The sequence below is a fragment of the Lottia gigantea genome (genome assembly GCF_000327385.1).
Source record: "Lottia gigantea unplaced genomic scaffold LOTGIsca_20, whole genome shotgun sequence".
NCBI lineage: Eukaryota > Metazoa > Mollusca > Gastropoda > Lottiidae > Lottia > Lottia gigantea.
Genome location: NW_008708401.1, coordinates 2,712,683 through 2,740,200, shown reverse-complemented (window position 1 = coordinate 2,740,200; position 27,518 = coordinate 2,712,683). Strand labels below are relative to the sequence as shown.

Here is a 27,518-nt window from a genome sequence, read left to right as displayed (position 1 = left end):
AAACTTCCACAATCTGGAGATGTGTCCAAAAATGAGGGATATTTTTTATAAGTAGTGCTATTTTGTGGCTTGAGTCCAAGTTCCTTATTTCTGGAACTCAAGCATCTATTTGTTTATTGTTTTGTTAATGTTGTTTTTGAACTGAATTAATTTTAATGTAAAATTTTCACTCAAGTTATTAAAATGACAAATTTTGTAAGGTACAAAATCTAGAATTTATTGCAAGAATGTACATAAAACACAATTCATTGAGAGGGAGATGAAAAATCTACTTATCTGCTTTCTGATTGAGTTAATGTTGACCACGTGTATTGTTGAGAATCAGTTTGGTGTCCACTTTCATTGCTATTGCCTTGGTAATTCCTGGAGACATGCTCAAGTAGCATAAAAAATGTCTATATTGTTCATAGATACTTTTGACAAATACTCTAGTGCAGTTTCTGACTATATACAGTGAAGTTTACAATCCACAATGTTCTTATAAAACAAGGCTCTAGTGTATTGTATATATAACTATCTGTGATATTTTGATTCTGTGATATTTCCATGAAAGTGTGTGTATGATGTAAGTGTGTATTGTCAATATTCATGTAAATAAATTAATATACTTCATAATGGCACATTATTGTAAAATTGAATTTGCTATGGTTATTATGGCACATTGCACATTAGCAATGACACATATTGTACATTGTTTGACTATGCCATAATTAAATTGCCTAACGATACATCATTGTGAATTGTTTAACTGTATGTGCTGGGTTATATAAAATATGATATATGGCACATCAATATAAATTTAAAGATCACAATAACAATTTTTTGGATGATCACATCAAATGTAAAATTGCATTTCCATGTTGCCATTATTTCTTGAAATATTTCAAAATTGCACATAAATGTATATTTTTAATTGAATGTTCCATGATCATATCAAATCATGTAAAATAAGATTATTGTCAATATTATGGTGCTTTTTGATATTTATGTTTTGAAATCATGTCTGTTCTGATTAAAATATTGATTGCTTAACAATTTCTTTTCTGTGAAAATTAAATCTGTATATATGTGTCATGTGGAAAATTGTTTGTAAGTTTGTATTTGTGTTTCCCATAAATTGTCATACTGTATGAAATAAAATGTTTCATTAAATTTGTAGTTTGTAATTCATAGACACCTTATAACTTATTCAGATGAAGCAATGAGATTTTTTACCCAATTGATTTAATGGGATGTGTTACTTGCTATGCACAAAGTAGTCGCCTTGTGCTTCACATTATGTAATAAGTTTGAGACAGTTTTGCTGGAAATTTATAAAATTATATTAACAACGGCTATAGGAAAATGTTTCTGCTCTCGGTGCATTGCACATATATTTGTTACCAATCGTTGAACACGTTTAGTGGTGCATGTATCTACATGCCTCTAACCTGAAAGCAAAAGACATTGTAATGACCGACTAGTCAGAGCGATATTCTGTACATCATGGGCGCAGATCGCAGTGGGGAGACAGGAACAGGAACTGAATTGTTGGTCTCCAGCGCGTGTAAATGGCGTTTCCGACGATCAAATGTTTTGGAGGTGGTTCCAAAACACTAGGGACAACTTTTCTAAATAGCTGGTCCCCAACAATGTTAGCAATGGATCTGTGCTGCTGGTTTTACGGCACTGATATAAATTATGTATATTTTGGCTGGTTCCTGTGTCCTTTTGACTTAAAGCAAGAAATATATATACGCGACGATTCTTGTAGACCATTAAAGGATCGATACAAGATGTGAAATCAGTGAGTTCGGCCTGCTCCTGGTCTCCAGGGTCAGACGTTAGAGCTCAGGTTACTGCCTATCTAATGACCAAATCTGCAGCTACATTACAAATTAAACAAACTAATTGATACGAAGAACGTGTCGTCTAACTACTTCTTCCCACTTCCTGCACCTGGTACCAAGTCCACTGATCTGTATATTGATGACAGACGCGCATCTTGGCTGTGCCTTACTAGTACCAATATAACCACCATTAAAGAACCCGACACAGATAGGGAAGAAGGCTGACAAAAAGAAAACTGTTACAGCCAATGCCCCCCTTTCAATGTCATTCTGCAAGCAAAAAGCGCCTTATGCCGGAATGCAATCGTCTGTATTAACTCATAAAAATGCATGTGGTTGAAAGACATTTAATAGAGGTTTCCAGTCTAATTATGTGAATCGGAGACGCATTTTCTTGTACAATTCTCATTTAACTTGTTAATTTCAGTAGCTCCTGGAATTTCAGGGAAACCTTGAGCAGGTTAAATGCAGATCAGGCTAAATTAATATTGCTTTTTTCCTAAACTGGCTCCTTCGATACAGCATCTTTTCTACAAAGAAACATAATTTGGCATGGAAACCACACATCAGATCTAATTTTGGTTCAGAGTTCGGATGTGGTTATTACGTGAATATTAATTTGATGATGTCATATTTGACTGACATGTCAGTGACACGGGTGAAACACGTGACTTCAGTTTGATAGAATTAAGATTGAATAATCAACCAGCATGGAGTCTTTTACCTTGACAGCTGGTCGGTGCACGAGATAGCAACTATTTCCGTATAATCTTTTTTAATTTCCCAATAGTCAGTTAAAGGAAATGTTCTGTGTAGTCTAAAATTTGCTGACTGTTGTCGGTCTTTGAAATTTTAGCAACTCGCATGGGTCAACAAACAATATTCGTTTCTGTTCTATGGATTTAAAGACATTGTTTATAGACATAACCTTTTCATAAACGTGATCTAAAGGTATCAACTACCATATAGGGACTGTTTGAACCAAGTCCACTCCCCAAAAAAAAAAAATTGCTAAAGTACACATTTATTCAATAAAATTTATCAACCAGCAATATAGGGCCTATAAATACGGAGTGGAAACAGTGGCGTTTCTAGAAAACATCAGGGGGCCGAGCAGGGGCCACAAATTCTTCACCATGTAAAATGATACAATTTTGAAAGGAGCATCGCCATAGTGTGAAGATCTTGCATTCTTCCATGTAGCCACACCCCATCCCCACTCATCTAGTGGAGCCACCGAAAAGCATGCTTTAGTCTGAGCTTGAATAAAAGTAATAAAAAATATCGAAAAACAAAATTTAAATATATATTCCGAGATTTCTTGTTATTTCATTAAATTCAAGCATCTAAAAATCACATTTTAAGAAGATACAATAAAAATAGTCAAATCTTTTTCCGGAAAGAAATTAGATTTTCAGAAATTAATAGCATATTTGCAGTAGATATAATTAGAAAAATATCGTGACTTTTTATTAAACAACAAAGATTTGTAAATCAGAACTTCGGAAAATTTGAAGCATTTCTATACAAGAAATGGGAATAATATTAAAGAATATTATCAAAGAAATCAAGTTGGTGTGAAATGTAGTTAAATTGAGGATAATTTCTGGTTTGAAAAGATTTATTTCAGCGTAATTGGTGTAAATATCTTCTAGGCACGGTGTGGATTACTATTACTGAGATTTATATCAGCTTTAAACTGGAGAATGGCTCCAGAAATCGATGGTTGATTGTCCGAGGGAACTATAATTTTTACAGTACTCCTTGCTCTATACAGTCTGCTGTCCAGTGGCCCAATGGCGGGAGACGTGGGGGAACCGAGGCGGGGGTCGGGGTCGCATTTATCCCCTCAGAAAAATAAAATCGTTTGCACAGTCGCAAAATATGCTTTATCACAAAAGGCGGTTCGCGATAAGTGAAGCAAGCAAACACTTGCAGAACTGCAGGAACCACAAACGTCTGATTGAAAATTGGAATGGTGCAAATACATTTAAATATTAGATAGCATCTTAAATCCTTTTAATAGTACTTTCTGCCTTTCTAAACCACAAATATTCAGAGAATATTGTTATTATGTATCATACATATTGTATAATAAGTAAAGCAAGGAAGTTAAACAATTATAGATGAATGTAATATGTTTGTCGTCTGGAATTTTGAATAGTTGGACGAATTAAAGTCCCTTTAAAATAATTGGAGTTTGCTACCCACGGGACGAGAGTAAACCAGAGAACTTTTCTTTAAATACCAAGACCCAACACCAATATATATTATGTAGTCACAAATGATTATGGTATTGTAATTGAAATAAAAATTCACAGAACATTTTTCTTTAAGGCAATGTAAATACCTTAGCATGAAGATAAATGTTTAAGCTACATACAAATTAATGTGAATTAAGTGTAGTCTCATATTTTTGGAATAATGATTTGTTAAATCGCCTTTATCGTTAATAGTTTCTGCGAACAAATCTTGTCATATTTGTCAGTTTCTCAGACGAAAATAAAAATGCCTTTCACTGGTTCTGTGTGAGAAATATTAATTTTCATTACCAGGTCTAAGAAGTGTCAAAAGTGAGACAGAAGACATCCACTAGTTCCCAGACTTCCATTTCCCATCGGAAACAGCTCATTGAGTCCACGAACCAATAATTTCTTCCGACCAAATAAAGATGACAAAACACTGACTTTCTGAAAGACATCTAAAGAACCACCATGTTAAAGTGGAGTCATCCATATGACAGACATTTCTAGTAACCTCTGCGCATGCATCTCCATACAATAGTTTATATTGACCAAGTTTCCTTGGTTTTAAACATGCAGTTAGAACATTTATCCGTTACGCAAAAAAAAAAAAACACGACCGGTGGTATTTTTCTAAGTTTTTACTGAATAGTTCTCCAAACCTAAACCGGAATATAGAAACTGAGATATTACAATATCCAATCGAATATTTATAGTATTTATCAACTGAGTGAAAATTCAATGTCGGATGACAGTGATTGGTGATAATTGGTTCAATCATGCGGCACAATCTGAACCTGAAAGTCACGGTTTGTTCTTAATTACTCACATCTAACTGGGCAAATATCATCGATTTTGTGAAATAAATAGTAGATTTGGAAAACGAACTGTTTCATAATGAAGTTGTCATGCTGCTTCCAAAAATCTGAAAGTCAAAGCCCTTTAGTATGCAGTTTACGTGCTAAAATATTGTACTGGGGTCCTGAGATTCTTGAAAGTTATCATTTGTTCCACCCTCGTTGTCAATCTTTTTCAAAAGTGACGGAAAAATTTACTGCCCTGGTAGTGTCCAGGGGTCCAGATTTTCCCCAATACGTGTAGTCTATTTGCATGATTAACTCGAAGTTTGCGCATATATCCATCAGCTTTGATATTTATTTTTTACATTATCTGCGGCAATTTTTGAAAACGTAACTAATGACGTTGACACGCGAGTTTTGTCAATATGCTTCAACTTTCATTAGAACAAATAGTGCATAGAAAGGTTTTTGAATAATATTTGTTATTTTTTAATTGTTTATTTGTTTATCTACTACTCTGACATGTGTCGGGTAGGGGAACTCCCTGTAGATTTCCATTGTTGCATGTCCAACCCATTTCCTTATCCTTTCACTCTCCCTTTAACCCTCATGCATATTTTCATTTCTCCACTTTCCCTTTACCCGTCTTCATTTCACTTTATTGACTTAAAATTATCCCGGTCCAGTTCTAGGCATTGTTTGACTGGGACACTACAATAGGTTTAATTTGCTTGTCTTGATTATAATAGGGATTAGTAATATCAGCTCTACTGGCAGATTGGATGACCTCTAAAATAAATATTAGGTTGTTGAAGGTCAAATGAGAAGTTTTAGAGAGTAGTTGATCACCAACTGAGAAGACATTCAAGTGAACAGTTGGTGGTTAATTCCTTGATATAATGTCATGGATTTGACCATGATGAACATTTATCAGTTGGTCAAACTCTCGGTTTGGGTGACATTTTGGACAATGGTAGTACATCATCGTTCCTTGACATAACCTCCAATCTTCACAGATCGCGTCTGTATTTGTGAATTTCTTAATCTTTAAGAGTATTGTTATGCATTGCATTTTCTTAAATGTTATGAAATTGTATATTTCTACCGTGTTACACTTGTCGTTTTAGGGACTAAAGTAATAAATGCTTATTATGCCAAACCTGCCAACCAATACGCTTCTACATTGGATTGTTTTGTAACAATAAAACAAACACGAAACAGGTGACCATTATATGAGCGTGGGTTACCCCCTCTTGAATGAAAATTGTATTTTATTTTGTTAAAATTCACCACCTGATAAAACGCTATATGGATCTAGAGTGAACCACTATTCTATCTATTTATTGACAAGGGACGTGATTTAAACGACTATACACCAAGCATTATGACGATAAGAATGTCTATGTAATGTAAATGTACTGTAGGCCTACAAGGTTCTGCGCTCGCACTAATGGTGTTTGCACTCACTATAGAATAAACAGTTTCAGGAAGGAAACCCCAATAACAATTAACCGATTCCATTCACAATGATATAGCCAAAGGATGTCACATTACGTAAATGAAACAATTTGAAAGATTCAAGTAGATAGGTTTGTATAAAACGTTTTAAAACCTCTGTCATTTAAAAGTTAGATCGTGTAAATTATTCTTGTCGAAAAGACGGTGAAAAGGTTTAAGTGTAAAATTGGTTCAATGGAAAATGACATTAAATGATCTTAACCACTAAACTGAATTAATTTCTTCGTCGTTTTATTGAGAAGTGTTAAGGCCCTCTCAACAGTTTAGCTGTTTGATTTTAAGAACTTTCCGTTATTCCAATTATTCCAAACAGTTAGTTCTATTCCACGTTCTTGAATAACCCCGCAAATACCAGAACGGTGCACCGCACATTCATTTCTATTTCTGTGGCAGATCAATTAAAAAAATCACTTCTTTTCTGTGCAAACAAATTTCTTGACTGCAAGAGCACTTTTAGTAAGTAACATCTTACGTGGCAGAGTTGCTTTTTATATGCAATCAAACAAGGTAAATTCAGAAATTGTTTTAAGTTTTTTCTCCCTTTGTAGCTATATTAAAGCTAATGTGAAAATTAAAAAAAACTGATATTCTCTGTTTGAAAGTGTCTGATCAACAAAATAACACAAAAATCGTAATTTGAATAGAGTAAAACTTACAAAGTATAATTATCTATAGCCTCTATAACATGTTCAATTCAAATTTGTATCAGAGATCAATGAAATCTGAACGAACTCGGTAAAATCCGACCTTTATAAATTGAGTCATTGTAACATCCATTGATAACCACTTTAAGCCTGTAATTGTTCCAACTCCATTTTCTGAAACTTGTCTTTTTACTCAATCCCACTAAATTAAGCCCAACTTTTATGTTCCTGCAAAGTGTCGATTTATTTCGATTTCAAATTATGTTATACATTAAAAAAAACTCAACTAATGTCCATTTTGTCGTTTGATTTAAATTCATGTCAGGATGCATAAAAAATGAAATAATTTAGTTTTCATGTCATTCTAAGGATGACAATCTTAAAGGTGTTAAAAACGTCTCGTTACTGAGGCATACAGGGGCTAGATTTATGGCCGTTGATAATGGTATTAGACAAATCTGCCTGGAGTCTTTTCAAAGAAATTTTGGTTAAAACTTGGTTCGGCTAACAAGGTTATGTTGCAATGGTTTACGTCCGTTTCGTGGGCATCGACGTAGTTGGTGCATTCCCCTTTCATAAATACCAAATGTTAAAACTGGTTTCTGATTGGTTTGAATAATGAATAAACCATTATTGACTAATCAGATGACCTAACGATATAAAGTCCATGTTTCATAAAGTTTCTCTCACACTTTAATTATAGGTAGAAGGTCTATAGATGGCTATTGTTAAACTTTTATTAAACAAAATTCAGGTACTCTATTTAGCCTCCATTGTCCAGCACAGGTTGCACTTTCAGCGACCAAAGAACATGACCAATGACCAGTATAATGTTCTATTCAATGTCTAATGTTTTTGTTACTAGAAAGCAAATATAATTTTATCTTCTATCATAGAAATGAAAGTAAAATGAGTTTTTTGTAAAACGATGTTCATTTCAGGGACAAGCCAAGAAAATAAAATAAAATTGAAAAGGGACTTCATTATGAGTTTTATTATAGTCGATAATTTCATAAAACAGCTTCAACATTAGGAAAATGCTTGAATCATTTTGTAGACTCAATTATCAAGTTGTTATTACAGGTGCCCAGCATGAATCTAAAATAAATATCAACAAACTTTATTTAATGGTCAGTTTACACTTGACCATTATCATGTCCGTCTTTGAAGTTTCTACTGGACCCACTGTTAAGTTGTTTTTTAATCGTTTGAAGTTTATTTGTAGTCCGAGGTCTAACCTAGGATTTGTATTCTAGAAGATTAACAGTATGGTGATATGGGAAGGTAAAATAAGAATTAAACCACGGCACACTAGAATTGCAACGTCAATTTGAAAATTTATTCCCTCATAATATCTTCTATACTTTAACTGTCGTATCAATTCTAGCCAAATTTCTACACTTGCTACAAATTGGATAGGCCGAATAATTTTTTAGACTAAGAAGAACTGTAATATTATTAAAGCACCCACCACTGATGAATTCTCCCCCTTGGCAGTTGACCGGAAGTTTCTTTTATTGCTTATTTCAGTCACTTCTTTTCTCTTCGACCAAATCCCGATTTCCCATAACAACTTTATATTAATCACCCCTTCCTCCCCCCTCCTTTCAGGCTTATGTTTTCACCCGGATATTGTTTTGCAATTTTCATTCCCATTCTGAGAAACCCCGCTTTTCCAGTTACAAAATGGAAGTTTAGCAACACACAAAAGGTGTTTTAAGCGGGAATGACGAGACATCGAAGTTCATGCTGAAGAGGTATGAGAGTCATGGACGTCTTGACAAGAATTCTGAGAAATTCCGACTCTGTTGAGTTAATGTCAATGACTGTTATTGGGAGAGTAGAAAGTAGCCTAAGACAAACGTCAGCCATCTGTCCAACACTTCACCTCTTCTGATCAACTTGTCACCATATGTTGATTGGACAAATTGAAATCGTCTTATTATTGAAGTCACAATTAGATGGAGATTAGTCCAGTGGTAGTCTCGTACTCCATGTTTGGACATGTGATGTCCACCCAGTTTGACAAGATTACAGGACAAAAGTGTGACCGAGTGCGCACTTGCCTTAAGATTCTCGGGGCTGGTGAAAGGGTTTATTCTAATCTCCAAACTAACTCAGTATTTACTTCGTTAAAATCTAACAATAGTCAAACTGCTTGTCTTTATCCAATCACCCGGAGGGAACCTTCAAGGATGACCCCAAAAGAAAAGTGAATGAATGAATTGAGTGATGAGTTAAGAAAGTTGAAATGTTTCGAAAAACAGTGTTCACCGAAATAGTCTTTTCAATACTATCATTCAAAAACACACTAAAGTTCAACAGTAGATAGGTTAAGTATGTGGAATGCAACGCTGCGAAAATGTATAATAGTCAGTGTTCTGGTACAGAAGTGACCCATTTGCCAAATACAAACTTGGACCGAAACATCCTAATAAAAAATGTAACTTCTACATCTTAAAATGTATGTGTTTATAAACGTAATCAGGTTCCATCTTCTGTAACACAAAAAAAAAAAAGAATGCGACAATGAACAGTATTTAAGATGTATTACGACCATAAAAGGCTGAAGGTTATAGATTTTAGTATGAATGTTTTATATGAATATTTTTTATAATTTTTGTATTATGGGTTTGTAATATTGATTCAAACTGATTGATTCCCACACAAATGACTCTAGGCCTATATAATCAACAGCCGAGTCCTGGAACGAATTTGCTCTTTCAGAAGCTATTTTACAGTTATTTCATCACAAGAAAAAACTAAGTAAGACTTTATTTCAGAATGAGAAAAGCGAAATGGTCACAATTAACCCAGATTTCAATAAAAGTTAAAACCATTAGAGTTCCAAGTGATTTTCTAGAAGAAAACTGTTAAAAGTCGAAATCAATGATTGAGTGAATGTAGAATAAAGTTTAAAAGGAAATGACAGATCACGATGGACAAGTTACTTTAACAGCTTCACTAATTGATAGGCGAGATGAAGACACATCAACTGGTGACTTTTATAGTCTCTCTTTGAAAGAATTTAGAATTAAATGGAAAATGTGCAGTCTGCAGTTGTGGTCGATATACGAGGTCATTTTCAGAGAAGCGGAAGTGGACTTAAATGAATGGAGAGCATGGTTACGGTGATCTGCTTGATCTCCTTGAGCTCTCTCTGTGAGTGCTAATGAAAAGTAGTTTTGGTGTCTGGGAAAGTCTAAACTGGAAGTTGTATTTAATAGTTGACATTATGTCAAGCCTGCGATCAATTTACTTGCAAAATTTGGTTTGAAGGCAATTTTTGATTATCATTTCTTCGGCCTGGGCCAAAAAGTTTAATTCTGGAACCTCTCGCGTCAGTTTGTAATAGATAGTCGTTTAACGTCTATAGCCGCGTTTAGACAGTCACAATTTATCCGGGCCAGGTCCGGACCGAGTACGGTTCGGCACAAAAAGTGGCTGTGTAAACGGGTTGAGAGGGCTCGGCACCGTGCTAGTTTCAATCCCGCAAGAACAGGTGGTCTCGGTCCGGACCGAGTACGTCACGGCAAAATATACAAGCCCACTTAGCCGGGGACTTGTGCGCATGCGCAATAATCACCTTGACCCTGTTTCTTTACTTGCGGGAACAACAAACTAGGCTAAACTTTGACAAAAAAAGGATCGACTTACTGTTAAAATGTGTGCTCAACGAGGAGCTACATCGAGTGATGCAGAGACCGAAGCTCTGATCGCTATTTGGGGTGACCAGATCGTCCAAGTTCTATTGGAAGGTACCCGTCATAATCACAAGATTCGTTTGCACTTTAAACGAGACAAATTCAACAAAAACTTCAAAATCATAGCTTTGTTTATAGTGGGCGCCATTTTGTATGTTTGTGTTTTTTTCGCCTCCTCTGACTGGAGAGCTGGTCTACTTTTGATTTTGGCCCAGTGAAAACAGTGCTGTGTAAACGGTACAGGCCAACTGGGCCGAGTCCGGACCGAGTAGGCCTACGGTTCACTTCAAGTGGGCCAGTTTTTATGGCTGTCTAAACACGGCTCATGTTATCAAATTTGTGATTGGGCTATCATCTGTCAAAAGAAAGCATTTGACAGTCTATATAAAGCGAACATTTGCACATTTGCAACTCCAAATTAGAGAGTTGGGTTGTTATCAAAGGTAAAAGGCGGGAAATGACCCTTGTTACTTTTTGTCAGCGACCTGATCATTTCTTAAATAGCTTAAAAACACAAACTATATCTCATATAAAACATTATAGGGTGTAAAAAATATTTGATAGATTCTAATAATTAGTGTTTTCACCTTCTTACAATGTTTCTGTAATTATACCCCGTATTGATAGAGGCTATGTGATAGATGATATGCTTCTTCACGAGAAATTTGACTCCCATTTCAGAATATTTCAAGTTTTATCTCTTATTTTTCACAAGTAATAAAAAATGGTGTTATATTTCTGAGGCAGGTGATAGAATGGTAGATTGTCTCCGTCCAATGACAAACTTATAATAATGTTGATCATCTATAATTACTATCCATTTTGCCTGACAATGGGCAATATTGATAAATCGAAAGTAGATGCGATGACTCCTAGGTCAGTCGATAACAATAGACAAATTGACAGTAGAAAAACCAATAAAAAGGAAACCTAAAATTAGGTTTATATCAGCTTATACAGTTTGTATAATATGGAAGTAACATCTCGCTTTTCTATAATTCTAGACTCCTACCGTGGAATTAAAACATCACCGGGAACCCCATGAAAGAATTGAATTCGATGTGTACGTTAAAGAACCTCTAAACGCTCATAGAGAATAAAGACCCGATGCACAATACTATCTGGATTTCGAAACAGAGTCATGACCGTTATTGTCGGTCTTAACTTGCTCAGAAAGATGTTGGATGAAAATTTACTCTGTACAGAACAGAATTTCATGGTAATCACGTATGCGAAATCTACTATTGTGATAGCAGAACTCAGAAGAGCTTGTTCTATAGGTACTGTTTAACAAAAATAAAACAAATTACAAGACTGCGTGTTGCATTTCACTGATTTTGAATTAAATGTTGAATTCTGTACAAAACTACATTTGTTCCGGTTTCTGCTCTTAACGTCCGATTCCACATTTTCGGATTCCCTGTATCCAAATTCAAGGTAGCCTATAGATCTTCACTGCAGGATCAGAACTGGGGGAATGTTGAACCTTTACACGTGCAATGACCAATGACCTTTACATGACCAATGGGAATACAATGTTAACCAAGATATTTGCGATAATCTAGCCGAGTGTCCCAATATACACGTGTAAAAAGGCTACAAACCTCTTTGAAAAATTTGTCGGGCTACACATCAATTCTATGCTATCACGCATTTATTGTAGCCCTCCGTTTATTTCATGTTGCCATATACCCGTTCGGTGATAACCCATCCGCGTATAACGTCCAAGAAAACTGTAAGGACAGATTGTGCCAGATTTTTCTTAAAGGCATAGAAATCAATTTTACGAATATACAAAGTAATTAATGATGAAATCCTTTAGGAATAAAAAAAAAAGTTATTTATAATATTGCTCTTCTGGGTGCATGAAAATCATTTATTATTAGGACTTGCCCTTTAACTGTGACGAGATAATAACTGTTTAAGTTTTTGACCCCCTCCCCTAGTAATCTTTAGACTACAAATAGATTTCATACAATCATTTATCTTCTTTGACAACCGCGACAACATTCATTTTACTTTTTGTGTCGTTTGAAACAGTGTCTATTCAATCCCTTGACATCAGAAAAAAAATCTTCAAAACGTTTTAAAAGCAATAAATCACCGTCAGATTTTCTACAAGAGAATTTGTCATGTGATCTGATACAATTGTTTTTAAAATTGTAACATTGTCGGCTAGTAATCGCCACAACCAACTTCATCTTTCTCTTCGTTATTGAAGAAATACTCCCACGTAGGCCTAAAAACATTTTCAATTTGTGTTTTTAGCGATGATATTTTTTCTGAAACCGAATGCCAGATGTCGGTTTTAATGATATATTACTTTTCTATTACAGAACTAGTAATGACATGCATATAAATCCAAACCATAGCATAATTTATCAATCTACCGTATTCAATCTATTTAAAAAAAAAGTACTTCGCCCAAATTATCTTTGGACAAAAATTCAACCGAAATTCACCTGTAACGAGACCTTTGTTGACACTAAAATGATCTTTTCAAATACTTGTAGTTTCACTGCATTTTCAGCTGGAGGAAAATTTATCAAAGAAGATATCATTTATGTATGAGTCGAGTTAAAATCTTTTTTATTTCTACTTTCGAGCAAAATTCACTTGAGATTTAACCTGGTACGAGAATTTTCTAGACTCTGAAACATTTAATTGGCACATTAGCTTTAAATGACTCATACAGTTCAACACGTATATTTTATATCAAAAGATATGCAGTGCATCGACGTAAGACAATGTGCAACGACACCATTAACCCCAAAGAAATTCTGGCTCTAAGATGTGAAAATTCAAGGAAAATCAGTACTCTTTATATTTCTCTGCTATCAATTAGTGAAGCTGTTAACGTAACTTGTCCATCGTGATCTGTCATTTCCTTTTAAACTTTATTCTACATTCACTCAATCATTGATTTTCAACAAAACTTGCCATCATCAAAGTGATCATGCGAATTGAAAACTTTGAAGTTAAAACTTTTATCAGCCTTTTTTAAAAAGAAAATTTAAGGAATATTGATGTGGGGGCAACTAGAGGTACGGTTGAATTTTGCTCTGTCGGACTTTAGAGATTGGTTCATATTGAGAGGGCTTCCACGTTACAATTATCTACATTTAATATCGGCCTACTATATAAGCCTATCTTTTCATGTTTCCTCTTTTTCAAGAATAAATCTTAGCGATATTTCCTCTTGTTTTATACATGTCTATAGTCTTTATTGGGATATGAATAACACAGCCAGACTGTAGTCCTATGGGAAACAACTCTGTTTAAGAAGTATAAAATCAGACCACGGCTATTTCGGTTTCGTCCATGTATGTTCAGAATAACTTTAGGCCTATTGTATGCTGTGTCATCTTTGCTGGGGTAACAGATATAATAGGGATCACATATGAAAAAGGGCAAGTAAAAGAAGAACATCCCTGTAGTGAATATAGTGGAGTTCAGCATAGGACCTATTACATTTTTTGCGAGACATGGTTAGTAAATCTATTAGAATTTCCTTAACAGATTACGATATGATTAATTATGTTTAAGGTTTCACTAATAGAATTCTGTTCTGAATTCAAAGCTTAATTATGTATGTGCACAATCTAAGAAGCTTAAAAAAACGGCTTGTTTCGATACGTCCTATCGCCAAGCCAAACGTCTTTGTAAGAAAAGTGGTACGAATCATCTCGGAAGTTTGTAGGTCAATGGTGGATATTCTGAAAATTCTTTAAATATCTTGTTTTTATATATTTTATTACCTTAATTCTTCGTGGATAAGGTAGATATTCTAGAAAAATGACACAAGTTGAAGTACGAACGTGTCGCCCCATAAAGGTGAATTTTCATTTGATCAACATTTTATTTAGATCTAGCCTACCTGTTGTTTTTTTTTGCTTAAGAAACTGAAAAATAGGCCAACACCTGTCTGACTCATTTATTTTATGTTTTTGTGTCATCAACTTTCCCTTTCTTTAAATTTTGTAAATGCCTGGTTCTGCAATGGTCTATCCCTCTATATCTCCATGATATATTGTCCGACAAGAGGCAGATAGATCAAATACATATACTTCACAGTGCCAGTGGTCTCTGAATGTAATGATAGCACACGTTCCTTTCTTCAAAGAGATTTATGAGCCTGACAATCTGATCTAACAGATTGATTTTACAATTCATATGAATATTATTCCATATTAAGGGACAGGTTTGCCGTTTTCGGGTGTTGATTTGGATCTTGAATATATTAAGTAATCCTGAATGTAGGATCCTAAAAATGTAGAAATTCATATAAGTCTCCAAGATTAAGCTTACCTCAAACTTGGGATTTCATTTCTATAGGCCTATAAAGTCAACTCATCATTTTAACTTTTAAACACAGATAATTCTGGACACCCTTCACACATGATTTTGAATGCTCAAATTTTGACTCATTAGCTTAACTAAAAAAGTTTCTGAGACTAAGATATGGTCAAATGGATGGCAAACCTGTCCCTTTAAGAAATATTGTTTCATTAGGCCTAGTTCCTTACTGAACCTGTATTTGTGCAGTCTATTAATTTTTTGTCTTGCCCTGTCTCCATAGCACCTTATACTTTTCTGTATTTTAGCACTTGGCAGTGTTATTTTCTATCTTCGCCTTGATACTGATAATAGTAGCTTTAGCAGGCTCTAATTGGGTAGATGTTAAATTAAGAGATGATGAATCGTATCAGAATTGGGGACTGTGGGAAGAATGCTTTGAAATTGTTGGCTTTGACCCCATTTGTGTATCAAAAGGTTAGTGCGAATTATTATATGTTTTTTTAATACTAAGGCCTTAATGTTATAGAAGTAAATGATTATTTCATCTACGATTGAAATTTTTCATTATGCTTTGAGCTTCTTTAAGCTCAGTCAAATTGAAGTCTGATTATGCCCACCAATTCAACACTGTTAAAGTAGGACTGAAAACAAGAGCAAGTAGGCTACTCTATCCATTAGTAAAATATTTGAGAACTTGTGCAGTGTATTACAATTTTCTTAGATTAAGGCTGGCAGGTGTAAGCTTAGGCCTATAAACCACAGAAAAAAGTATCAAATGGAGCCTATGTTTTAATTAGATTGACTAACACAGAAATTGTTTGAATATTTTGTTTTAATTATATGAAATGTTTTATTTATTTATAGATTGGATGTCAGCTTGTGGAGCATTTGTTATAATAACATTATTAGCTAGTGTTGGTGCTATAGTATTAGGTATATTTGGTATTTGTACTAAAACTAGAACATGGTATATCATAGCTGGTATATTATGTGTTGCTGGAGGTAGGATCATATATTTTCTTATCTTTCTGGATACCATCAAAAAACCTTTTTCATTTTGTTTCATTATGTCAGTATGACTTTTAAAAGGATTTATTCATAATATATTGATACCATTTTACTTCCTTACTAACACCCTTTTAAATATAATTCATTAGTCATGCATGACTTTATGCAAAATGATACAGGTTTAAAAAATAAGGGAACAAGGAAACATTTCCATCATTAATTTTCTTTCTATTAAATAATTTTCAAAATCACAAAATTATATTTCTAAAATAATCAAGTGGATGAAAAATTGCAATTTGAAAGTGGATACACTGATAGCATCAATTCGCACTATTCCAATAGTCTGTGTTTTTGCCATTACACTGAGTGTTTTATGATGTCATTATCACATGAGCTGTTAAAGATATTTTAGAGTCTTTGCAATAAAGCTTGCGTTGATATTTGTTTTTCTTCTTGCAAGCGACAAGAAGGTCATATTGATATTGTTCTTCACTTTATATTGGGTACTGTTATTTAAAAAACATTAATTTTTCTTTTTCAGCTCTCTGTGATTTGATTGCCTTGATTGTTTATCCATCCAAATTTTCTGAAGAAATTCAAGGTAGTAGTGTCAGAGGATGGGACTTTGATTGGACATATGGTATATCATGGGGTGCATTATTCTTCTTGGTAGGAGGTGCTGTATTATTTTTCTGGAAGGTAGATGATGAAGAAGAAAATTTTGAACGAGCTCCAAAACATTTTTATGATAACAGAATGACGTAATTTGGAAAGGTCTTATCTAAGCTTGTATATATCAAATAGTAGAATTTATCCAAAAGCACATACTAAACCTTTTGATCCATCACTAAAACTCCAGAGGTAGAATATTTTTGGTGCTAAAAGGACAATATTTGTCTCTTAATATTGAAAGGGATAAAATTATCTAAATATTTGATCTGCCAGCTTAATTTCATCTATTTGTACAACTTTCAGTATTTGATTTGGGGGTAATACCTTCTTACATGGAGTATTAAACATGTAATTCAATGAAAAATGTAATCACAACCTAAATTGTGTTTGATTGTATGGGAATGAGACATCACATAACAAATCTGAAAAGTGATACTGATAGCTGAAATTGTTCTTTCTTAAGCTGGTAAAAATATTTATTCAGTTATATCCCTTTACTAACCCTCTCATTAAAAGGTATCATCCTTCCAGCACCCAATGGCAAATACTTTATTGATTTTGCCATTGATGATTGGAGACTCTCAAGTAATAATTTATCTTATAATTCTCATCACAATCCTCTTCTAGAAACTTTTTTATACTTGAAGGGATGTTGATCTTTTCATGTGTCATTGTAATTATCAGAGAAACAACCCTTTATATTTTCACTGCTCTGTAAATTTTTATATCCAAGCCATAGAAACTGCTTCATATCAAGTCTATCACTTCATGGCACTATAATATAACTACATATAGTTAGTTAGTTTATTAGATTATTATTTATTATTCTAAGCTTAGATTTTATATAATGATATTTTGTATTTTTCTTATTCCTTGTACAAATTGTGGTGTTTGTAGCACCAGTGCCATATTTTCAATGCAGGACAGGGTCTGCAAATATGTCAAATTGACCAATCATTTCTCTTCTTTACTGAATACTGATTTATCAACATTTTAGAAATTTTTACTTTAAAGAAAGACCAACTTACATTTTCATTTAATGAAACCTTTTCCTAATGTTAATTAACTCTTAACTCATGCTTCCAACATGTGTTTTGGATAAACCATATCATCAGGACAATTTCATTAGATATGGGGAGTTTAATTTCAAATTTTTGACAAAAATAAGCAAAGTAAGTGAGAACTTGCTGTTTCCAGCAGTCTCAATTCAAATTTGGCTTGCAGTTCTGATGAAGAATGAAGACTTCTTTGCTTTTGTTTGTCTTTGAAATGTCTGATCTAAAATAAAGTTATCATTAGGCTATATTACTTTTGCAAAAACCATGAAAGTTTTAGTATTTTTTATGTCTTTTGATTGTTATACTACACAGTTGTTTATGATATTTTGTACATCTGAGCAATACAAAGATATTTTATTTATGGGGGTCGAGGATACGTATAACTTTCTTGTAATTCCATCATTCTGGTTCCTGTGTGTGGTTCATGTCATGTGGGAGAACTTGACCACATTATGGCATCACTATTTTCTCCACAAAAAAGATGAATTCATTTAACAAGAGTATAAATTTGTAGTGGATATCTCAGATGTACATGTATATAATTGGCTACCGGTATCTATTCTTGCATGTGGTCTTTCATTATTTACATATGTTACCAATTCATATCATGTTAAATCATATCTCTTTATATTTTATATATTTACATTATTATATCATTATTATTATATAGATCTGATGTATCTAACCAGTAGATTTAACTAGTTCTTATATTATTAATTATTATTAATACAGAAGTCAAGTCATGGCTGGATGTTAAAAAATATAAAGACAAAAACAACACACAGCAAAGGTCGTGTGTAAGTGAATTTGTTATGAAATTGTGTGAAGAGTAGCCAAATTGAAAGGATTATTACAAGGCAGTTGCAGGAATCACCTCAGCAAACTATGATAACTTTCAAGGTGATGCCAAGTTGCTTGCTAGATTATCACTAGCAGAATATAGGTTTTTGTCCATTGGTTATCATGGGTAAACCTTTTGAATTGTGTTTTTTTCAGCTGTAATTGTTACATAGGGCTTTGCTAGTTCAGAGAAATTTATTTCACCTTTTAAAGTGATTTTTAAGCCAATGTCCAGCCTTGAATTGATTCTCTGTATAATAAGTTTGGCCTTAGATAGGTACATATCACTGACATTCTTAGATATCTTAGTAATGAGAATCTTGGAACAAATTTCAACATGGTAAATTCAAATTGATCAAGTGAAATTGAAATATGAAATCATGAGGCTAAAATCATGTTTTTGTTTTTTGTTTGGTGAAATTGTGATGCAGTGTTACTGTCAATCAGAGAATGAAATTTTTTTTGAGTCTTTTTAATTTGTCTTTTTTTATTTAAGTTCACAAAAATTATTATAAACCTAAGCATCATCATGACATTAACTACTAACTTGAAGCTTGTAATGTATTTTTTTTTTGTAATTTCTATTATGTGTATTAAATGTTGTTAAGTTTACCATTTTATAGTTGAGCAGAGATTAAGACACATTCTGTTTTGATTCATTTCCAGGTAGAATAAATGTCTATTGGAAGTTTAAAAGGCAGACTTCACTACCTTAAATAAATTGTATTTGATTTGAATCGGGCTTAATGTGCCGAAATATTTTTGCTGGACAATATATAGATGTATTGTTATAAAAACTCTTGGGTTGTATATTGTACTTATATTCTGTAATGTGATTAAGGGTTGTGATTTTGTTTTTTGGATCTTACCTGTAGGTTTTGATTTCCATTACCCTAATTCTTGTTAAGCATTTAACAACATGATGTTGATTATGTTTTTCATACTTTTGGTTGTGATCTGTGCAGACCTCAAATACACCACCAATATAGTTGTACAGTTAGACTAAGATATTTATGCATATTAAAAGCAGTCTATTTTATTTGGGTAGAATGAAATGAGAGGAACATAACAAGCAAAAGTGTTGCAGCAAGACCAATATTGTATCCATTGCCACCCATTTATTAAATGCCGTGCTCTTGAATTAATTTTTTTTCAAATGGTGCAGAAAAGAAGGACGTAAAACTCCTTTCATTTCATTTGCATTAAGTTTTTTAAGACATGCACAGATATCTTGTCTGACTCGTTGATGATGTTTGTTTTGTGTCTTTCCTGTCTATACCTCAAATTTAGCAGACTGTTTATTTCATATATATTATTATTATGGACTGCATATACCCTATATTTTCGTTGTTGAGTCAGTTACTGTAAACTGAATTACCCACCGATGGTTAAGGCAAATCTTGCTAAATTTTTTCTTCAATCAAAATGAATTTTATATTTAAGAGATAAAAGAAAATGCATAATATTGATAACAATTGAATCTATTTTCAAAGATTACTAAATGAGTTTTGAATGAGGGAACATATTGAATTATTTATTCGTTTCATTTCAAATAACAACTGTGTATTGATAATTGAAAGACTTTCTTTTAATAGTTTCACTAAATATTGGATAAAATTTCACTTTAGCAAAGAAATATATGAATATTTGAGGAAAAAAAGTTTGAGTTCTGTTTTTCATCATATTCATTTTGTCAATGTAAATGTTCAAGTACTATTGAGCTATATATGAAAACTAGTAACAATTATCTGTGCAAGTCAAACTTGTCCTTTAAACTAAATACTTTCAGAAATGAAAATGTCATCTGGTCGATTTATTTAACTTCAATTATGTTAAATTATCAGTGAACTTTCCTTTCACACAGGAATAAACAGGATTTGTCACCATCCAAATAATTAAAATTCAATTAAAAATGCTCCATGTTATTTGTTGATTGTGTTCTATCAATAATATTATTGGAATTGGTTAGTAGTTTGTAAAAATATATTACATTCCTTTTATATCTAACTATGCAGCCTGCTTTATAAACCCATTTTTAGCAATAAATTATACTGCTTTGATATCTGTGTTTTATATGTAGACACAACTTAAGTTTTCTTATTACTCTTGTACTGTTTCAACATTCCTTGACAATTTTGTTGATGAATGGACAAATCTATTTTCTATGGAGAAAAAGCAATTATTTACTGAACATTGATAGGCCAGACATAATTGCAGGGTTGAAGGTCTGGTTTGATAGTAATTTTCAATAATATTCCACTTATTCCACTGGCTGTAAAAAATTCATCTTCATTGCATACAGCATGTATTTCATGTTTTAAATACCGTAGTTCACCTGATAAAAAGAAACAAAAGCTTATAGCTGAATGTAAAACACACATATAGACAGGAAATTAACATCATCCAAAAACAAAAACAAAATAATAAACAAAACTATATTGCAACTATATGAATATAAAAAATATAGATGATAATACTCTTAAATCATTCAACTGTAACAGGATATGATCTTAGTAAATAAAATAGTTCAATCTAAATAACAATTCTAGTAAGGGCTATACAGCATTTCATTAGCTATTTCCTTAAATATATCAAATACTTTATAGGAAATATATCAAATACCTAATAAGAAATATTCATAATAAATAAAAAAGTTCAATCTAAATAACAATTCTGGTAAGGGCTATAGACATTTCATCAGTTATTTCTTTAAATATATCAAATATTTATAGTAAATAAAAAAGGAAGAAGGTCAATTTGTAATCGTAATCCTCGCACAGTGGCAGTGGCTCAAGTAGGGGGCAGCACTTGACCTATTGGGGGTACAACTTTCGGTGCCATGAAAAGACTGAGGAGCTTCTCCACCAGAAAATTTATAAAAATTTAATTGATTTAACACATATAAGGGGGAAAAAGTATAAAAAGCATATTTTAAAATTCCACAGAAATGGGGGGTACAATCTATTGTTACAGGGGACAAATACTAACTGACTTGTAATTTTGTAGATACATGTATTCTTAACTAACATTTGTGGTAAAACTTTTCTGATTAAAGGGGTTGTAAAGAGGTTATCTAAAATATTTATGACTCGTATCTCAAATACAGATAATGTTTTTTTATTAAGAAAATCTCTTTACAACAACTATTGCATTTATCTGTATTTAGAAGGTTTATTGAAGGACTCAAGGTGTAGCCATTATTGCAACTACTACTCTAATGTACCAGACATTAGTCACATTACTGATTTTTTACTGTACGCACAACTTTTTGCTAAAAATAAGCACTTTTTAAAATATGATATCCAGTTACTTATTTAATCATAAGTAATAATTAGTTGCTGATTATTCCTCTTCCTATGAAAATTTATACAATATCAAAACTTAGTTAACATTATTTATCTCAATGAATTATCTCAATCTTTCTCGAGGATCATTGGTTTCTTGTCCCATCTGACTTGTCTATTCTATCTGACCTGTTTCTTTGGAAATGTCCCCACAATAGCCAGGATTGAATCACAGTATTTCCAGGTCATCAAGCAAGCATATTAACTCGCTGAGTCATAACAGCCCCACAGTAGAACGGACGGTCACATGAATAATAAACTTGTGTATTTCAACCAATTCCAACTTTTATGCAACAAAGTCTTTTTGATATTCCATATTTCCTGAAACTCCTTAGGAGTGTAGTGATGTGCATTGACATTTAATTTAAATGCCCACATGAAAACTGGCAATTTTGACGTATTAAATCCACAATGTCCTAACAGTGTTGCACCAGCTTTTTTGCCACATATACCAGTGATGTAAACATCTTCATTGGGAATGGTTGGTGATTGACTGGCAGCAAGTAACAATCCTGATAATAAGTCTGAAGATATAACATATGTGGTACCACTAATATACACAGGATAGTGTTCATATCTATATATTTGTTCAGATACATACCATTTATGTTTTGTATTTCGGATTGGTTTTCCATTGCTTATCACAAACCCAAGTATTACTTTTGGAATCTCTATAGAGTTTAACAATGATAATAAATTGGGAAGATCTAGAAACATGTCTTCATCAACTTTAGCAATATATCGAGAATTTAAACAATAATTTGAACACCATTTTAAAATTGAAACACTTTTATAATTTATTCTACGGTATTTATCTTCATAGTCTATAATAACTATATCACCATGGAGATTGCTTTCCTCCATCAGCTTACTTTGATTTTTTTTCTCTAAAACCTTACTATGACCAACAAAAAATATAAAACGCACTTGACCATTATAAGTACTGGAAGCCCAAGTTCGTCGAATCGCTCTGCGTAGTTTTAAACTTTTCGTTGCTGGTGACGATAAAATACAAATCACTAAATATGGCTGATGTCGGGAATCACAGGGTTTGGATGGTACCTCGAAGCGTATTTGTGTGATGTCATAAGTCGTGGAGATACCAGACACATTATAGTAATTATAATAAACATCACTGGTTCTTTCATGTGATTCTAGTTCGTCTTTTTCTACAACCAGACATGAAAAAGTTCTTCCTAAACCCCTGGGTAGGATATAATGGATAAAGAATTGAACACATACTAATATTAATGGACAGAATATCATGAACATTATAAATATTCCACTCCTGAGTATATAATTCCTTAGAATCATATTAAATATATCATTTCATTTCCTGTCCTTTTAACTGATCATTAGACCTTTATTAATTACTTTCATTTTGACTTTTCAGCTATCAATAAGCTTATTTTTTCACTTATATATAGTATAGACCTATAGGCTTAAAGCCTACCTTTCCAAAATGTATTAAAGCATATCAGAAACATCCAAAATAATACATAGCTTTTATGTATAACAATGGTAGATTTTTTTCTTTGTCCCAATATTTCTCATCTCTTCCTTTCTAATCCCTCGATATAATTTCATTGTAACCAATCAGTAGCGCTAAAGAACAAGATTAGACTGGGTTCCTGTCAGTTCAATAAAATCATCTCAACAAGTCAGCTGCTATCTGTATAATGCGGCATGCCGTATAATACCAGTAATCCTACCACAGAGTTCTATGTATAAATTTTGTATACAGTATATCAACCTGTAGCTGTCACAGATGACTAAGCGATACACAAATTGAGAAATCGACCGCTACTAACTGTTGTGAATATGATAAACCGGGTGCTCACAGAGTCCGTCTGCAAAAGCCGTCTTCTGCTGATTAGAAACAATGTCAGATAAAACATGCGCAGTAGAACTTACAGATTTGGCGCGCTTCCCATAGTTTGTCGATAGGTCACTCAAGGACCTCCGTTTAATCACTATAGGCCTAGCCTACCAGTCTCTAGGCTATGTTTGTCAGTTTTTTTGTGTGTATTCTACGAAGGTATTTATAATTTATAGAGCATGACACTGTATCAAATAATGGCGGTATTTGCGGAAGGCGGGAAGTCCAGATCAAATATTTATTTTTTATCGAAAAGTTTTTCTGTGTCTGTCTACTCACCGGGTTAAATCATAAACCAGAACAGGATGAAAATAAAAGTTTATCTGATAATTATTCAGTAGGTTTTAGGAGACAGAAATCACAAACATGTTTATGAAATATCACTAAATATTTGGTAAAGATTAGAGAATTTGATAATGTTTCAAGTCAATAGACATCAAGCAAGGCAGTGGCTTAACTACCATAAGAACTGGGTGCCTCCCACAGAAAAGATTGTGGACCACAGCCATTACGCCCTTCACAGCATGCGGATGGTAAAAACGAAACATCCATTTTAATTTTCATCAAAATCGGTTGTAAACTTAGAGAGTAATAGCATATTCAAGATTTTAGGGCAAGGGCAATAACTCTGCTTCTGACGGTCGAAAATAGCTCAAATTCGAACTTGATCTTCGTTTTATGAATATGAATACATAAACCAAATTTCATTTGATTCCATCAAAAAATCTAGTTTTTAGAGCGTTTACGAGCAATTAATGTTGATAGAAGCACTTAATATATAGAGGTTAAAGGGCGATAACTCCTCAAAACTGACGTAAGAGGCCTGAATCTTGACAAAGCCTTGAATTTAATCAGAAGTAAACTAAACTTTCTCAAACCTTTCGATTTAGGTCCAATAACATCCATTTGAAAATTAAGAGAGTAATAGCATATTCAAGATATATGGGGCAAGGGCAATAACTCTGCTTCTCACTGTCGAAAATAGCTTAAATTCGAACTTGATCTTCGTTTTATGAATATGCATACACATACCAAATTTCATTTTATTCCATCAAAAAATCTAGTATTTAGAGCGTTTAAAAGCAAATGAAAACGGACCGACGGACGGTAAGGGGTGCCGACAATATATGTCCACATAGAGAGATGTGGGAGTATAAAAATGATCCTCAATTAAAAAAAATGTAACAAATTATACAATTTCAGTCAAACTAAGCAACCAGCAATATATGAATTAATGAAATAGCATTAGGCTATAACTATGGCCCGTAAATAGGGGGGTGGGGCTGGTGCAAATATATACCCCCTGCAAAATTAGAACAAATTCTCAATTGAAGCTGAAATCAGTCTCTATCAGCTATTTTGCCCCCCATGCAAATGCGGCCGTATGAGTCTCATACATAAAGGCACTGGCCCATGTCACAGAGTAGGATTAAAATGACTGATGATAACATAGTGGAAGTCAAATTAGATATGGTATGTTATTTATGGATGACTAATCTTCAATAGTATCATTTCTATTGGTGAATTTACTGAAAATATAATAATAATTGTCTGATGTACAATTATTAAAATATAGATGAAGTAGAAAGTGATAAAGTCAATAATTTTTAGGGGCATATATGAATAAAAATTGAAAGAGTTATTCAAATACCAGAATTTTATTTCTTAGAAATTTATTAACATCGACAAGAGAAGAAACCAAATTGAATACCATTTTAACTAGAGATTTTTCAAAAAGGTCCAGCCTAATTCAAAGCCCTACATAATAATGATTGACTTTGAATTGTAAGCTCTCTAGAAAAATTATATAAATGTTTTATCAAACAGATTGCAGTTATAACTAAATTGCAGTTAAAGCTAATATGATATCAAGCAGATAGCAATTAAAACTAATATGATAACAAACAAATTGCAGCAAAGACTAATATGATATCAAACAGTTAGCAGTTAAGACTAATATGATATCAAACAGATTGCAGTAAAAACTAATATGATATCAAGCAAATTACAGTTAAAACTAATATGATATCAAACAGATTGCAGCAAAGACTAATATGATATCAAACAAATTGCAGTTAAAACTAATATGATATCAAACAGATTGCCGTTGAAACTAATATGATATCAAACAGATAGCAGTTAAAACTAATATGATATCAAACAGATAGCAGTTAAAACTTATATGATATCAAACAGATTGCAGTTAAGACTAATATGATATCAAACAGAATGCAGTTAAAACTAATATGATATCAAACAGATTGCAGTTAAAACAAATATGATATCAAACAGATTGCAGTTAAAACTAATATGATAACAAACAGATTGCAGTTAAAACTAATATGATATCAAACAGATTACAGTTAAAACTAATATGATATCAAACAGATTGCAGCCAAGACTAATATGATATCAAACAGATTGCAGTTAAAACTAATATGATATCAAACAGATTGCAGTTAAAACTAATATGATAACAAACAGATTACAGTTAAAACTAATATGATATCAAACAGATTGCGGCCAAGACTAATATGATATCAAACAGATTGCAGTTAAAACTAATATGATATCAAACAGATTACAGTTAAAACTAATATGATATCAAACAGATTGCAGCCAAGACTAATATGATATCAAACAGATTGCAGTTAAAACTAATATGATATCAAACAGATTGCAGTTAAAACTAATATGATATCAAACAGATTGCAGTTAAAACTAATATGATAACAAACAGATTGCAGTTAAAACTAATATGATATCAAACAGATTACAGTTAAAACTAATATGATATCAAACAGATTGCGGCCAAGACTAATATGATATCAAACAGATTGCAGTTAAAACTAATATGATATCAAACAGATTACAGTTAAAACTAATATGATATCAAACAGATTGCAGTTAAAACAAATATGATATCAAACAGATTGCAGTTAAAACTAATATGATAACAAACAAATTGCAGCAAAGACTAATATGATATCAAACAGTTAGCAGTTAAAACTAATATGATATCAAACAGATTACAGTTAAAACTAATATGATATCAAACAGATTGCAGCCAAGACTAATATGATATCAAACAGATTGCAGTTAAAACAAATATGATATCAAACAGATTGCAGTTAAAACTAATATGATAACAAACAAATTGCAGCAAAGACTAATATGATATCAAACAGATTGCAGTTAAAACTAATATGATATCAAACAGATTGCAGTTAAAACTAATATGATAACAAACAGATTGCAGTTAAAACTAATATGATATCAAACAGATTGCAGCCAAGACTAATATGATATCAAACAGATTGCAGCCAAGACTAATATGATATCAAACAGATAGCAGTTAAAACTAATATGATATCAAACAGATTGCAGTTAAAACTATTATAATACAAATATAGGCATAAAAATAAATAACATAATAACATCAGATCTAATAACTTGTAAGTAAATGGAATGTACACACATACAACTGTTTATAAAATGTACAATTTACACTTCTATTTATAAGTTATATTAAAAAGTACATGAATTAATCATTATTAACCATATGAAACTCTTTGTATGTAAATGTGATATATTGCCAATTCTAGCACTTATTTTGAATAAATTTGTTATGATATGAATAAAGAGTCAAACTAATTGTCCTCAAGTTAAGAAACGTGTGG

The 27,518-nt window shown here is 32.7% G+C and overlaps 2 protein-coding genes across 2 annotated transcripts; one reads left to right on the top strand and one right to left on the bottom strand.

Annotated features, from left to right (window-relative positions):
* Positions 1-14,533: 14,533 nt before the first annotated feature.
* Positions 14,534-16,810, top strand: LOTGIDRAFT_159484 (hypothetical protein; the record flags this gene model as incomplete). The annotated part of the gene is made up of 4 exons (XM_009053789.1): positions 14,534-14,572; positions 15,343-15,511; positions 15,902-16,039; positions 16,587-16,810. 4 exons carry the CDS (start codon positions 14,534-14,536, stop codon positions 16,808-16,810), a joined length of 570 nt encoding a protein of 189 aa, XP_009052037.1.
* Positions 16,811-22,268: 5,458 nt separating this feature from the next.
* On the bottom strand, positions 22,269-22,988 carry LOTGIDRAFT_74895 (hypothetical protein; the record flags this gene model as incomplete). The annotated part of the gene is made up of 1 exon (XM_009053590.1): positions 22,269-22,988. A coding segment is annotated over one exon (720 nt), but the record flags the coding sequence as incomplete, so codon positions are not given.
* Positions 22,989-27,518: the final 4,530 nt, after the last annotated feature.